This window comes from Mandrillus leucophaeus, unplaced genomic scaffold, assembly GCF_000951045.1.
Source record: "Mandrillus leucophaeus isolate KB7577 unplaced genomic scaffold, Mleu.le_1.0 Scaffold20, whole genome shotgun sequence".
NCBI classification, from domain to species: domain Eukaryota; kingdom Metazoa; phylum Chordata; class Mammalia; order Primates; family Cercopithecidae; genus Mandrillus; species Mandrillus leucophaeus.
In genome coordinates, this window is record NW_012102032.1 from 3389288 (window position 1) to 3404500 (window position 15213).

The window sequence follows — 15213 nt, forward strand, 5'->3', positions numbered from 1 at the left end:
GTATTTTTTAGTAGAGACAGGGTTTCACCGTGTTAGCCAGGATGGTCTCGATCTCCTGACCTCGTGATCCACCTGTCTCGGCCTCCCAAAGTGCTAGGATTACAGGCATGAGCCACCACGCCTGGCCGATTAAGGATATTTTAATTATTTCCAGGCCTCTCAAAATGGAGCTCCTTATTATACATAAATCTACTTACAGAGTCTTGCTCTGTCACCCAAGTTGGAGTACAGTGGCATGATCTCAGCTCACTGCAACCTCTGCCTCCTAGGTTCAAGCAATTCTCCTGCCTCAGCCTCCCGAGCAGCTGAGACTACAGGTGTGCACCACCATGCCTGGCTAATTTTTTGTATTTTTAGTAGAGACGGGGTTTTGCCATGTTGGCCAGGCTGGTCTCGAACTCCTGATCTCAGGTGATCCACCCGCCTCAGCCTCCCAAAGTGCTGGGATTACAGGTGTGAGCCACCACCCTCAGCCTCTTTTTTTTTTTGAGATAGGGTCTCACTCTGCTGCCCAGACAGTGATGTGATCAAGGCTCACTGCAGTTTCGACCTCCCCAGCTCAAGCAATCCTCTTGCCACAGCCTCCCAAATAGCTAAGACCACAGGCACACCACTCTTGGCTAATTTTTCATTTTTAGTAGAGTCGAGGTCTCACTATGCTGCCCAGACGGGCCTCAGACTCCTGGACTCAAGTAATCTTCCTGCCTCAGCCTCCCAAAGTGCTGGGATTATAGGCATGAGCCACTACCCCAGCCATAAATCTACTTTCAAACATCTGACTTTCAAATATCGTCTCAGGAATGAATAAAGCAGAAACTTACCGTTTAACCTTAAGACTGCACTACAATTTGCAAAAGAAACATTTTTTTCACATCAAAATAATTGCATCAATTTATCAAGAAGGGATACTGAAGTAACACAAATAGTAAGTTAATTTTTGTTTAATGCACATATACACTTAAAATTAACAGCACATATATACCTTATTTGGTTTCCTGACTGTAAACCAACAGTACAAAATACTGCTTTCATAATATGTTATTAAACCCACCCTTAAAAGGAGAACACTTTATTTTACCATAATTGTGTTTTTCCAACACCTGGTGCACCACAAATTTCTGTTGTTTTCATTAAGGGTACTCCACCCCCAAGAATATCATCTAGTGCTGAACAAAAGGTAATTATGAAGCCCTGGGTATGCTCCTGCTCAAGAAGTTCCAGTGCTGTACACTTCTTGCCTGACTCAGATGTACCAGCATATCTTGGTTTATTTGTGAGACATTCTCTTCTGATAATTTGCAGAGTTTCTAAGGCTTCCGCTTTAGATATCCCAACTTCTGAAAGTAAAATAAGAAAAAAAGAACCCTAATTTCAGAGATTTAAAAGTGTAACATGATAATGGCTTGTCTTCATTAATTTTAATTTTTAGACAAGAGTGATGCTAGGAGTAGAGAAACATAAAAATGCAACATTCTATCAACATTTAATTTTTCAGTTTGGCCGGACACAGTGGCTCATTCCTATAATCCCAGTACTTTAGGAGGCTGAGTCAGCTGGATCACCCGAGGTCAGGAGTTCAAGACCAGCCTGGCCAACATAGTGAAACCCCGTCTCTACTAAACATACAAAAATTAGCCGGGTGTGGTGGCATGCATTATAATCCCAGCTACTTGGGAGGCTGAGGCAGGACAATTGCTTGAACCCAGAAGGTGGAGGTTACAGTGAGCAGAGATCGCACCATTGCACTCCAGCCTGGATGACAGTGTGAGACTTCGGTTCAAAAAAAAAAAAAAAATTCAGCTTAATAAAGGCATTTGTTGCCTTAGTCATCACATAAAGAATTACCTATTACCTCAGAAACAATTCAACTAAAGCATTTCTGAGTACCTACAAGTGTCTCAGGAAGCAGAAATAAAAATGTACTCACTATTACCACACTTTTACTATCTCTTTTGGTCTTATGAAGCCATAATTATCTTGCTCTCATAAGGTATACAAATTATTTTTCAGATGAGAATGAAAACAGATTTTTTAACTGCCTACAACAAGGTACAACTTTAAGAAGCAAATATGCATATATTATTTATAATAAAAACTTTTCATGGAAATAACTGATGTAAAAAATTCATGTATCACTCCAAACTAATGAGAATATCCAATGCATAAGCATTTTAAAGAATACATTTATGCGTCCTCGACTACACAATTTCACCCATCTGACAGTATGGCCTGAGAAGAGAATATGGCAATTACAAAACAAGCTGGTAAAGAAATAATGGTGAGGATGACATCACGTATCAGTTTATCAGTGCTTGATCTGGTAAGAATATGAGCCATAAATACGGGGCTAATAAAAGACAATGGTGATGACAGCATTTAGGAAATGAAAATCCTATCCAGTTCAAGAGCCTGAATGCTGGAATCAGATTGCCTGGGTTTGTAAATCCTGGCACCACTTACTGCGTGACTTTGGGCAAGTTACTTCACTTTTTCTTTTTTGCTCAGATTTTTTTCTTCTATAAAATGGGAATGAGACGATACATGTAAAAAGCTTGGTAGAATATCAAGGCTGTCTAAAATGGTCAACAGTTGTCAGTGATTATTATTATTCAGAGTCTCATATTTCTTCTTTGAAAAACCAACTTGAAGAAAAAAGAGCCCATCAAATTTTGGGGGACACAGCCTGCGTGCGGTATGACTTAAACAGTTAAGATTGGGTCTACAAGACTTATTCTTTATAGGTGAATCGAAACCTCCGTATTTTCCATCATTAAGGGCAGTAATTTAAAATTCTGTTCCATCTTCTTCAGTGAATAGCACAGGTCTGGACATGTCATAGTGTAATGTGCACGAGTGACCACGCCAGCTTCATATTTGTATACCTCGGGATGCAGTGGTTCCCATCTGCAGTGCTCTGGAATATGAGGTTTTGGGTGTTTCAGTGAATTACGCAAAAGGAGAATATTCCTTCTACCGCTTCCTCAAGATTCCGGGGATTCTACTCCCTTTCCCATTCTTAGTGTCTCTAGTCCTACACAAATCCTGCATTTCTGAAATTTAACCCTTACCCCTTGGATCTTGGAACAGCAAAAATTAGACAACCAATTCTGACTCCACCATTTCCTAACCCACTTAGCATGAACAGTTACCTAACCTCCGCAAGATACCAGTTCTCTCATCCATATACTGAATAAAATAATCTACGTAAGCAGGTTGAGGGTTAAATGAGACAATCCTTAAAGCATTCAGCAGGCATTGCCAGAGGAAACGCAATTAGTAAATGTTTTCACGACCACAGTTCTCCTAACCATTCAGACAACTTGTAAGTGGAGTCAAGTAGCTGTTTCACGTTGTAAACGCGGACGTGGGAGGCAGCAGAAGCTAACGGAGACTGGGCTGAAGCCCGAGGCGAGAGAGCGAAGACTGAGGCGGCGCTGACGGCGGCCGGTGTGCCTCAGCTTGCCATCAGGAGTCGTTACCTTTGCTAAGCTCGGAGGGTTTCACCTCTAGGAGTTCCTCAGCAGTCTGGAAACCCGCAGACACCAGCTTCACCCGCACCGCTGGAGACAGCGGGAAACTCACCAAATCCCGCTGCATTTTAAAGCCAAACGTCTTGCCGCACAGTCGCGCGAGCTCAGGGACCAACCCTGGAGCAGCCAAACTGCGCACGCCCTCGCAAGGGCGTGCGGCGTGACGTCAGACGTAAAGCGGAAGGGGCCGGCTCTGTGGCCTGGCTGCACGCGGCTCTGGGCCTTGCAGCTCTGCGCAGGCTTGTAAATTTTCACACTTGTGCACTATTCCGTTATGATTCCCCAAAGTCCCATTTAGAGATTCCCCATCAAATGTACACCCTGACTGTAAAACGATGGACGGAGACCATAGGATGGACAGCCAGGCCCAGTGGGTTCTCCACACAACATTTCCTTGCCTCCACTGTGGCCTGTTAGGTGAAGCCTCAGAGTTACTAATAGGAATGATCTCGAGTGGGAGTAGTGAGTGTAACGAGCACACACTGGCCAGTTTCCATTATTTTGGTGTGAAAAGCTCAGGGAATTAGGAGTAATCTGCGTCCTCATTGTAGAGTTGCAGTCTCTTGGCTCTTCCCGCTGACCGTCCCCCTTTTGTGACCCCCGCCCCCCCGCCTCCGCGCCATTGCTTTTCCCGCTCTCGCGAGGGATTGTGGGCCAGCCCCCAACGGCCGTTGGGAGGGATCGCTCCCCATTCCGCGCACCCACCCACACCTACCCGGGAGTCGAATGTCTAGCATGGGGGTTTCTGAGACCGTTATTTCTTCATGGCCTGCCTAACTTAAGCAGTATCTGGAAAAGTAAGCAACTAACGTCCCTATTAGTAGGTCTGGGGTCCTGAGAGGGAGGAGCTGGGCTACACAAGAGCTCCTTTTGTGGTACAGAGTTGGGAAGGGGCGTTCAAACTGTGGTAGTGGCCACTTCAAAATTACAGAACTTTGGGGAGGAAAGGAAGCAGTTTAGAAGGTGGTTTATGAGATCTTTCCTTGTCTCAGTGAGTGTAACTTATTTAGCAGGGGGTAACTTATTTCCTACCTATTGGCGATGATTTTTTTTTTTTTTTTTTTTTTTTTTTGAGACAGAGTCTCACTGTGTTGCCCATGCTGGAGTGCAGTGGCGCTGTCTCAACTCACTGCAACTTTTGCCCCCCGGGTTCAAGTGAGTCTCCTGCCTCAGCCTTTCGAGTACCTGGGATTACAGGTGCATGCCACCATGCCCGGATAATTTTTGTATTATTATTAGAGAAGAGGTTTCACCATGTTGGCCAGGCTGATCTTGAACTCCTGACCTCGTGATCTGCCTGCCTCGACCTCCCAAAGTGCTGGGAGTACAGGCGTGAGCCACCGCGCCCGGCCCTGTTGGCGATGATTCTTAGTCTTGACTTTTCTTCCTAGCTTAGAGAAACTTTCTAAATATTGCAAATCAGAGTCCTCTACATACTTACATCTAAAAAAGGAAACAACGTATGTTGAGCACTTTAGCAAATCCCACACATTTCAAATGGGCATAGCCATGCCAAAAGGAAGATAAGGACATAGAAGCTCAGCATATAGTTTGATATCAATTCTGATGAAAGAAAGCTGGCCGGGCGCAGTGGCTCATGCCTGTAATCCCAGCACTTTGGGAGGTCGAGGCGGGTGGATCACCTTGAGTTCATGAGTTTGAGACCAGCCTCAACAACATGGCTAAACACCGTCTCTACCAAAAGTACAAAAAATTAGCCAGGCATGCTAGCATGTACTGGTGGTCCCAGCTACTCAGGGGTCTGAGGTGGGAGGATCCCTTTGGCCTGGGAGTGAGCCATGATCGCACCACTGCACTCCAGCCTGGGTGACGGAGTGAGACCCTCTCTCAAACAAAACACCTCAGCACGGTTTTCTTAAAGCCAAGATTCAAACCTAGCATCCGTTTTACTACCCTGAGCTATTAAAATTTTGAGTCCCTACTGGTGGGGAGAATACAAGAAGCATTTATACCCCATTTGGTAGGTCAGAGTAAGTCTTGTAGGACTGACCAAAATCTGGTTGGCCACTCAACCCATTGCTTAACTTCTAATATGGTCTATATTTGAGCACTCAGCACATAAATACTATCCTCAGGGAGAATTCACGCTTATGCTTATAAACCACCCAGATTCTCGGGTTGAGAAAAAACATGGTATTACCACATTCAACAATAAGTCTTCAGTTAGTTTGGTCAAACTCAGTGGAATCGGTCGTGTTTAGAATTTCTTTCATTGACAGTGGAAAGTTCAGAACTACTCTGGCCTGGCACAGTGGCTTAAGCCTGGAATCCAAGCACTTTGGGAGGCCTAGGAGGGCAGATCGCTTGATCTCAGGAGTTTGAGATGAGCCTGAGCAACAGGGCAAAACCCCATCTCTATAAAAAATACAAAAATTAGCCAGCATGGTGGTGCATGCCTCTAGTCCCAGCTACTTGGGAGGCTGAGGTGGGAGAACCGATTGAGCCTGGGAGGCCGAGGTTGCAGTGAGCTGAGATCGCATAACTCCACTCCAATCTGGGTGACAGTGAGATTCCATCTCAAAAACAAAACAAAACAAAAACACACTCAACTCTATAGCTATACAATTAAGTGCTGTTAATATCTTTTGTGGATCATAAGGTCAGGAGATCAAGACCATCCTGGCTAACATGGTGAAACCCCATCTCTACTAAAAATAGAAAAAATTAGCCGGGCATGGTGGCGGGCACTGGTAGTCCCAGCTACTTGGGAGGCTGAGGCAAGAGAATGGCCTGAACCCAGGAGGCGGAGCTTGCAGTGAGCCTAGATCACGCCACTGCACTCCAGCCTAGGTGATAGAGTGAGACTCAGTCTCAAAAAAGCAAAAATCTTCTGGCCCTTGCCTATAATAATAATTTTCATCATCATTCTTAAGAGGTCTTTAATGCAATTTGCTTTGTAGTCATGCTTTCAAACTGGGATCCAGGTTTTTGAAGCCAGGCACTAGGAACTAAACAAAGCTATGGGATAAATATGGAAGGTGCACCTTCTTATATTATCACTTTTCTCAAAAAAATATTTCAGGGAGGGAAGAGTTAAATGATTTACCTGGTAAGTCATTTGAAATGGTTTATATTAAGCAAACATTACGTCTGTGTAGTATGGATAAATCATTAAAAATTTTGAAAAAGAAAATAAACATTAATAAAATGTGGGGTAGGCCGGGCACGGTGGCTCACTCCTGTAATCCTAGCACTTTGGGAGGCTGAGGTGGGTGGATCATGAGGTCAAGAGATCAAGACCATCCTGGCCAACATAGTGAAACCGTTTGTCTACTAAAAACACAGAAATTAGCTGACGCGTGCCTGTAGTCCCAGCTACTCAGGAGGCTGAGGCAGGAGAATAGCTTGAACCCGGGAGGTGGAGGTTGCAGTTAGCTGAGATCGGGCCACTGCACTCCAGCCTGGCAACAGAGAGAGAGTCCTTCTAAAAATAAATAAATTGGCCAGGCACAGTGGCTCACGCCTGTAATCCCAGCACTTTGGGAGGTTGAGGTGGGTGGATCACGAAGTCAGGAGACTGATACCATCCTGGCTAACACGGTGAAACCCCATCTCTACTAAAAATACAAAAAATTAGCTTGGCGTGGTGGTGGGCACCTGTGGTCCCAGCTATTTGGGAGGCTGAGGCAGGAGAATGGCGTGAACCTGGGAGGCAGAGCTTGCAGTGAGTCGAGATCACGCCACTGCACTGCAGCCTGGGTGACAGAGCGAGACTCCATCTCAAAAAAAATAAATAAAATATACATATATAAATAAATGTGGGAGTAAAATGCAAATATAAAAATAAAATTTAAGCCGGGTGCAGTAGCTCACGCCTGTAATCCCAGCACTTTGGGAGGCCGAGGTGGGTGGATCACGAGATTGGGAGATCGAGACCATCCTGGCTAACACAGTGAAACCCCATCTCTACTAAAAAATATAAAAAATTAGCTGGGTGTGGTAGCATGTGCCTGTAGTCCCAGCTACTCGGGAGGTTGAGGCAGGAGAATCACTTGAACCCGGGAGGCGGAGGTTGCAGTAAGCTGAGATTGCGCCACCACACTCCAGTCTGGGCGACAGAGCTAGACTCCGTCTCAAAAATAAATAAATAAATAAATAAATAAAAATAAAATTTAAGAGAAAAGTATGAGCTCAGAGACACATCAGGCTTAAACTGGATACTTCAGTAATCTCCCAAACCCCCCTGGGAATATGTTTTGGTTTTTCTTGCAACTTGAGGTTACCTCATAAAAAAATTTGAGAGACATTCCTGTGGGCAAACCAGCATGGGCTACGGAGTCATACAGATTTGGATTTGTATCACGTGTTTGGAAGTTACCAACCATGTGACCTTCAGCAAGTTACTCAGTCTCCTCAACTGCAAGTAGAAAGTATTATTTCCTGGGGTTTGGTCAAGATTAAATTAACACATATACAGTACTTATCACAAAAAAAGGTACATAATCTGAGTCTGTTTCTTAGTTTTTACAGTATTCTAATGCGCATATTCAGTTGGAATAAATCCTTATAGAATACCTAGCTCAGCAGAATGCTAATGCTAAGACGTTTTTAAAAAATGTTTACAATTAGGCCAGACACAGTGGCTCACACCTATAATCCCAGTACTTTAAGAGGCTGAGGCCGGCAGATCACTTGAGGTCAGGAGTTCAAGACCAGCCTGGGCGATGTGGTAAAACCCCATCTGTACTAAAAACACAAGATTAACTGAGGGTGGTGGAGGGTGCCTATAATCCCAGCTATTCGGAAGGCTGAAGCAGGAGAATCACTGGAACGTGAGAGGCAGAGATCGCAGTGAGCTGATATCACGACACTGTATTCCAGCCTGGGCAACAAGAGGAAAACTCAGTCTCAAAAACAGAACAAAACAAAGTCTACAATTGTAAAAGTGCCGAAGTAGAGTACTTTTATATATTTTATTTTCTTTGACTTGATCCACAGTAGTCCTATGACTGGGGTCTCCATTCAGGATTAGCACTCTGAAGATTGGATCACTAAAACAAGATTAAATACTTATTAATTGCTAGTTTTGTGCCAGATGACAGGGTAAACAGGACAGATTCTCTGCCCTCGTGGAGCTTATAATCTGTCAGGATCTTTATTATTTCTGGCATGTTGCATTTCTGACTTGTGTAGCTATCTTGATGTAATTCTAAGGGTAGGAAGGAGCTATTGCTGCTAATATCTATAGTTAACCTGCCAGAGTATTCCAATAACAAGACATTTTCAGGTTGACTGGGCTGTTTCTGGAGATGTAGGAGAGGAATAATATGAATACTTTTGTTATAGCTGGGGAGAAGTTTATTTTTTTTTAGCCTAAGAACATAGAACTTTAAAAAATGGTAACCACGGTGGGGCGCAGTGGCACACGTCTGTAATCCCAGCGTTTTGGGAGGCTTAGGTGGGTGGATCACTTGAGGTCAGAAGTTCAAGACCAGCCTGGCCAACATGGTGAAACCCTGTCTGTACTGAAAATACAAAACTTAGGCGGGTGTGTGTAGAGCACCTGATTGTGTCGCTGATCAGGGCACCACTATGTAACCCACACGGACCTATGGGCTGAATAAAGGAGGGCGAATGTGGGAATAAAAGACAAGAGACAAAAGAGTATATTTGGAAGAAGGGGTCGGGGGCACCTTGCCTCTAGTGGACAAGGGCCCTGAGCTTTACACAGCCCTCTGTATTTATTAGGTAAAAGAGATAGTGAGAAGGCGGGTGGAAGAAGGGGTCAGCTGCTCAGTCCGGAGTAGGCTTGCAAGACGTATTCTCTAGATGTTGCAGTAGATAACCTCAGTGCCAGGGAGTGATTGCTTCCAGCAAATCTTCTGTCAGCAGGAGCAGTCATGAGTTTGTTCACATCCTGCATTCATGATTAACAGTTTGCTGTTTGATCATAGAGCCTCCAGTGGAATGCTGAGTTGGTCACATCCCACGGACCTTCAGCTCCCTACAGGTGTGGTGGCGGGCGTCTGTAATCCCAGCTACTCAGGAGGTTAAGGCAGGAGAATCTCTTGAACCCCAGAGATGGAGGTTGCTGTGAGCTGAAATTCCGCCACTGCACTCTAGTCTGGGTGATTAAGCGAGACTGCATCTCAAAAGAAAAGGTAACCTTTCTTGTTCAAGTAGATTTGGGAATAGGAGAAAGAAGTGAATGTTGTTCAGACTGAGGGGGAAAAAAAAAAAAAACCTCCGAATCAAGGCATAGCTTTAGAGGTGGTTATGATAAAGCTTCCTTCTTTAAGGCCTCAGCCATATATAGTAGCAGTATCAATTTTACAAGACCTTATACATAATAGAAGCACAATATGTATTTGTTGTCCATAGACTCCTTGAAACATTCTTCTTAGTTGGCTTTTGTAATGCCACACTTCTGATTTCTTTTCTACATGTTGGGCTTTTCTGTTTCTTTTGCAAGCACATCCTCCATAACCTGGGCATGGCAATGACTCTCAAATTTGTATTTCTAGCCCTGACCCTCTGTCCTCTAGATACAAAAATCTAATTGCCTACTGGACAATTCAAAGTCTCCTGCAACTCAGCCTATCTTAAATCTAACTCATTATCTTCACCCCACTCCCAGAACCTTGCCCTCTTCCTGCATTTCCTGCCTCCATGAACCACATATCCATCCTTCCATCTGCATAAACCATAAACCTAGAATCATCCTTGACACCTCCTTCCCTTTCACTCTGCATGTTCGCTGCACTCCAGTCATGGAGTGCAGTGGCATGATCATATCTCATTGCAACCTTTAACTCCTGGGCTCAAGGAAGAGGTACTTCTGCCTTTGCCTCCTAAGAAGCTGAGACTAACAGGCACATGCCACTGTGCCTAGCTAATTTTTAAAATTTTTTGTAAAGACAAGGTATTGCCCAGACTGGTTTTACAAGTCATCCTCCTGCCTCAGCCTCCCAAAGTTCTGGGATTACAGGTGCAAGACACCATGGTCGTCCTGGCATGATCTTTTTACAGTACATTTCAGTTATGTCACTCCTTATTTTGCTCTTTTTTTTTTTTGAGACGGAGTCTTGCCCTGTCACCCAGGCAGGAGTGCAGTGGTGTGACCTCAGCTCACTGCAACCTCGACCTCCCAGGTTCAAGTGATTGTCCTGCCTCAGCCTACTGAGTAGCTGGGATTACAGGTGCACACCACCACACCCAGCTAATTTTTGTATTTTTTTTAGTAGAGACAGTGTTTCCCCATGTTGGTCAGCCTGATCTTGAACTCCTGACCTCAGGTGATCCACCCACCTCAGCCTCCCAAAGTGCTGGGATTACAGGCATGAGGCACCGCACCGCATCTTATTTTGCTCTTAGGATAAAGACCAAATTTCCTAATAAGGCTTAAAAAAAGCCTTGCATGTTTTGGCCCCTGTTTTTCCTCTTTAGCTTCTTCCTTTTCCTCTCTCCCATTTGCTTCCTATACTCCTGCTACTTTGCCCTTTTCTTAGTTCCTTGTGTATGCTAGGCCTCATCCTTCAACAGTGTTTGCAGATGTCTATAATATTACCTCTCCCTCCTTCACCTAATTAACTATTTATCTGTCAAATCTGAAATTCCTTTTTTTTTTTTTTTTTTTGACACCGAATCTTGCTCTGTTGCCCAGGCTGGAGTGCAGTGGTGCGATCTCGGCTCACTGCAATCTCCGCCTCCCAGGCTCAAGCGATTCTCCTGCCTCAGCCTCCCAAGTAGCTGGGATTACAGGCGCCTGCCACCACGCCTGGCTAATTTTTGTATTTTTAGTAGAGACATGGTTTTGTCGTTTTGGCTAGTCTAGTCTTGAACTCCTGACCTCAAGTGATCCACCCACCTTGGCCTCCCAAAGTGCTTCAAAACAGGTCCTTCAAAACTAGGCCAAATCTAAAGTATTCAATTTTTGTATTCTGACTTTGGTAACATGTTTAGAAGGCCTATACAAAATTATAAATGGATTTTTCATTTGTATTATTTCTACATATGGTTTAGATCTACATGTGAATCTTTTTTATTTTTTTATTTTATTTTCTAACGACCTATTCCTTCAACATTTGAATATTTTAATTTATATGATTTTTTTTTTAGACTGAGTTTTGCTCTGTCACCTAGGCATGATTTCTGCTTGCTGCAACCTCTGTCTTGAGGGTTCAAGCAATTCTCATGCCACAGCCTCTTGAGTAGCTGAGATTACAGGCGTGAGACACCAGCTTATTTTTGTATTTTTAGTAGAGACAGGGTTTTGTCATATTGGCCAGGCTGGTCTCGAACTCCTGACCTCAGGTGATCTGCTCACCTCTGCCCCCCTATTAATCTATATGATTTTTAAAAAAATAAATGGTAGGAGGAAGGAAACTTTTTATTTATTTATTTATTTTTGAGACAGGGTCTCACTCTGTCGCCCAGGCTTGAGTGCAATGGCACGATCTCTGCTCACTGCCACCATTGCCTCCCTGGTTCAAGTGATTCTTCTGCCTCAGCCTCCAGAGTAGCTGGGATTCCAGGCCTGTGTCACCATGCCTGGCTAATATGGAAGCAATTTTTTTTTTTTTCAGACCGAGTTGCACTCTTGTTGCCCACGCTGGAGTGCAATGGTGTGATCTCAGTTCACTCCAACCTCTACCTCCCGTGTTCAAGCGATTCTCCTGTATCAGCCTCCTGGGTAGCTGGGATTACAGGCACCTACCACCAGGCCTAGGTAATTTTTGTATTTTTAGTAGACAGGATTTCATCATATTGCTCAGGCTGGTCTCATGCTCCTGACCTCAGGTGATCCACCCACCTTTGCCACCATGCCCAGCAGAAGCATTTTTTTTTTCTTTCCAGTTGTGACCTAATTTTTGGAGCAGTCTTTGAAATAATCAGTTCCTTCCCTATCTATATGAAATGCTACCCTTATCATATACTTTTATATATGTAGGTCCTATAGTCCTGGAATAAAACCTCTTGAGTAATTGTGTCTCATTTATTTAATTTTTTTTTTTTTTTTTTTTTTGGAGACGGAGTCTTGCTCTGTCACCAGGCTGAAGTGCAGTGGTGCCATCTCGGCTCACTGCAGCCTCCACCTCCCGGCTTCAAGCAGTTCTCCTGCCTCAGCCTCCTGAGTAGCTGGGATGACAGGGATGCGCCACCACGTCCAACTAATTTTTGTATTTTTAGTAGAGATGGGGTTTCACCATGTTGGCCAGGATAGTCTCAATCTCTTGACCTCGTGATCTGCCTGCTTCGGCTTCCCAAAGTGCTGGGATTACAGGCGGGAGCCACTCCACACGGCCAAGTGTCTCTCTTTTTTTTTTTTGAGCCAGAGTCTTGCTCTGTTGCCCAGGCTGGAGTGCAGTGGCATGATCTCAGCTCACTGCAACCTCTGCCTTCCAGGTTCAAGCAATTCTCCTGCCTCAGCCTCCTGAGTAGCTGGGATTACAGGCATGAGCCACTATACCCGGCTAATTTTTGTATTTTTAGTAGAGACATGGGGTTTCACCATGTTGGCCAGGATAGTCTCAATCTCTTGACCTCGTGATCTGCCTGCTTCGGCTTCCCAAAGTGCTGGGATTACAGGCGGGAGCCACTCCACACGGCCAAGTGTCTCTCTTTTTTTTTTTTGAGCCAGAGTCTTGCTCTGTTGCCCAGGCTGGAGTGCAGTGGCATGATCTCAGCTCACTGCAACCTCCACCTCCCAGGTTCAAGCAATTCTCCTGCCTCAGCCTCCCCAGTAGCTGGGATTACAGACATGTGCCACCATGCCTGGCTAATTTTTATATCTTTAGTAGAGATGGGGTTCCGCTATGTTGTCCAGGCTGGTCTTGAACTCCTGACCTCAAGTGATCCAGCAGCCTCAGCCTCCCAAAGTGCTGGGATTACAGGCATAAGCCACCGTGCTCAGCCTTTCCTCATTTTTGTCTTTTTTTTTTCTTTTTTTTGAGACGGAGTCTCGCCCTGTCGCCCAGGCTGGAGTGCAATGGTGTGATCTCGGCAAGCTGCAAACTTGGCCTCTCAAAGTACTGGGATTATAGGTGTGAGCTACCACACCCAGCTCCTCATTTTTTTCTAATCAAAGAAATGTGGCTCTTCTCAAAGGGTATTATGGTATGCAGGCCCTCTGTGAGGATTATAACAGTAGCATTTTTTGTAACTTGCTTAGAGTTACAAGACAGTGGAGGACAGACATCTTTTTGCCTAAGGCTGACTCCCCTGAACAGATATTTTGATAACTAGGCCAGTAACAGTGAAATTTTTGTGAAATATTGAAACTGGGACTTGTGAGGATTCACGGGCCACTTAAGACTCTATAGGCTGGGCAGCCGGGCATGGTGGCTCACGCCTGTAATCCCGGCACTTTGGGAGGCTGAGGTGGGCCTATAAATTATCAACATTTTGTTTTGTGAAATAAAACACACTTTGAAATCTGGTTGGAGGAGTGGTCGCGGTGGCTCACACCTGTAATCCCAGTACTTTGGGAGGCTGAGGCAGGTGGATCATTTGAGGTCAGGAGTTCAAGACCAGCCTCGCCAATGTGGCAAAAACCCGTCTCTACCAAAAATATAAAAACTAGCTGGGCATCGTGGCACATACTTGTAATCCCAGCTACTCAGGAGGCTGAGGCAGGAGAACTGTTTGAACCCGGGAGGCAGATGTTGCAGTGAGCCAAGATGGTGCCACTGCACTCTATAGACGACACAGCAAGACCCTGTCTCAGAAAAAAAAGAAAGAAAGAAAGAAAGACTCCGTGGCCTGGGCATGGTGGTTCCATGCCTCTCATCCCACCTGTTTGGGAGGCAGAGATGGGTCGACTGCTTGAGCCCAGGAGTTTGAGCCTGGTCTGGGCAACATGGTGAAACTCCCTCTCTACAAAAAGTACAAAAATTAGCCAGACATGGTAGTGTGTGTCTGCAGTCCCAGCTACTCAGGAGGCTCAGGTGGGAGGATCACTTGACCCTTGGGGATCAAGGCTGCAGTAAGCTGTGATGGTGCCACTGTACAATAGCCTGAAGAAGGCACTGCTAGTCACAAATATTCTGAAACTGGCATTTTGGTTGTTTAAGAACTGTTTGGTGGTAACAGCAGTATAGTTCACATACATCACCTTTTCCCTTACATGAGTTGTTCCACCAGATTTCTTTTTGCTTTTCTGTTTGAGACAAGAGTTTCCCGCTATCACCCAGGTTGGCGTTCGATGGCATGATCTTCGCTCACTGCAACCTCTGCCTCCCGGGTTCAAGCGATTCTCTTGCCTCAGCCTCCTGAGTAGCTAGGATGACAGACGCGCACCACCAGATATTTTTGTGTTTTTAGTAGAGACAGAGTTTCACCATGTTTGCCAGGCTAGTCTTGAACTCCTGGCCTCAAATGATCCACCTGCCTCGGCCTCCCACAGTACTGGGATTACAGGTGTGAGCCACCACGACCAGCCCTCCAACCAGATTTCAAAGTGTGTTTTATTTCACAAAACAAAATGTTCATCATTTATAGAGCATACATATACATATATGTGTACATATATATATTACATAATACTTCTTTGAAATGTATATAAAAATTGATAGACTGTCAGAACATCAGACTTGAGAACACGTGTCTGCTTGCATCACAGAATCCCCTACCTCCTTGTCCCAATATTATTTTTCTCCCCATCTAAGACACCTCTGTGTTCTCAGTTGTTGCTTGTTTAGCAAGATTTTTATTTATTTATCAT

The 15213-nt window shown here is 44.7% G+C and overlaps 2 protein-coding genes and 1 pseudogene across 4 annotated transcripts in view; 2 read left to right on the forward strand and 1 right to left on the reverse strand.

Moving 5' to 3' along the window:
* Positions 1–4117, reverse strand: part of RAD51C (RAD51 paralog C) — a 44247-nt gene extending 40130 nt beyond the window's left edge. The window contains exons 1-2 of the mRNA XM_011979185.1: positions 3480–4117; positions 1079–1337 (exon numbers count right to left, since the gene is read on the reverse strand). Of these exons, the coding sequence (XP_011834575.1) occupies positions 1079–1337; positions 3480–3597 (377 nt within the window). The 5' untranslated portion in view covers positions 3598–4117. The remainder of the gene's footprint in view (positions 1–1078; positions 1338–3479) is intronic.
* A 93-nt stretch (positions 4118–4210) lies between these two features.
* The window catches only part of TEX14 (testis expressed 14), a 161482-nt gene continuing 150479 nt past the window's right edge, over positions 4211–15213 (forward strand). For all 3 annotated transcript variants that reach the window (XM_011979186.1, XM_011979187.1, XM_011979188.1), the window contains exon 1: positions 4211–4327. The gene's annotated coding sequence lies outside the window, so the exon portion shown is untranslated. The remainder of the gene's footprint in view (positions 4328–15213) is intronic.
* The window catches only part of LOC105539079, a 31365-nt pseudogene continuing 20393 nt past the window's right edge, over positions 4242–15213 (forward strand).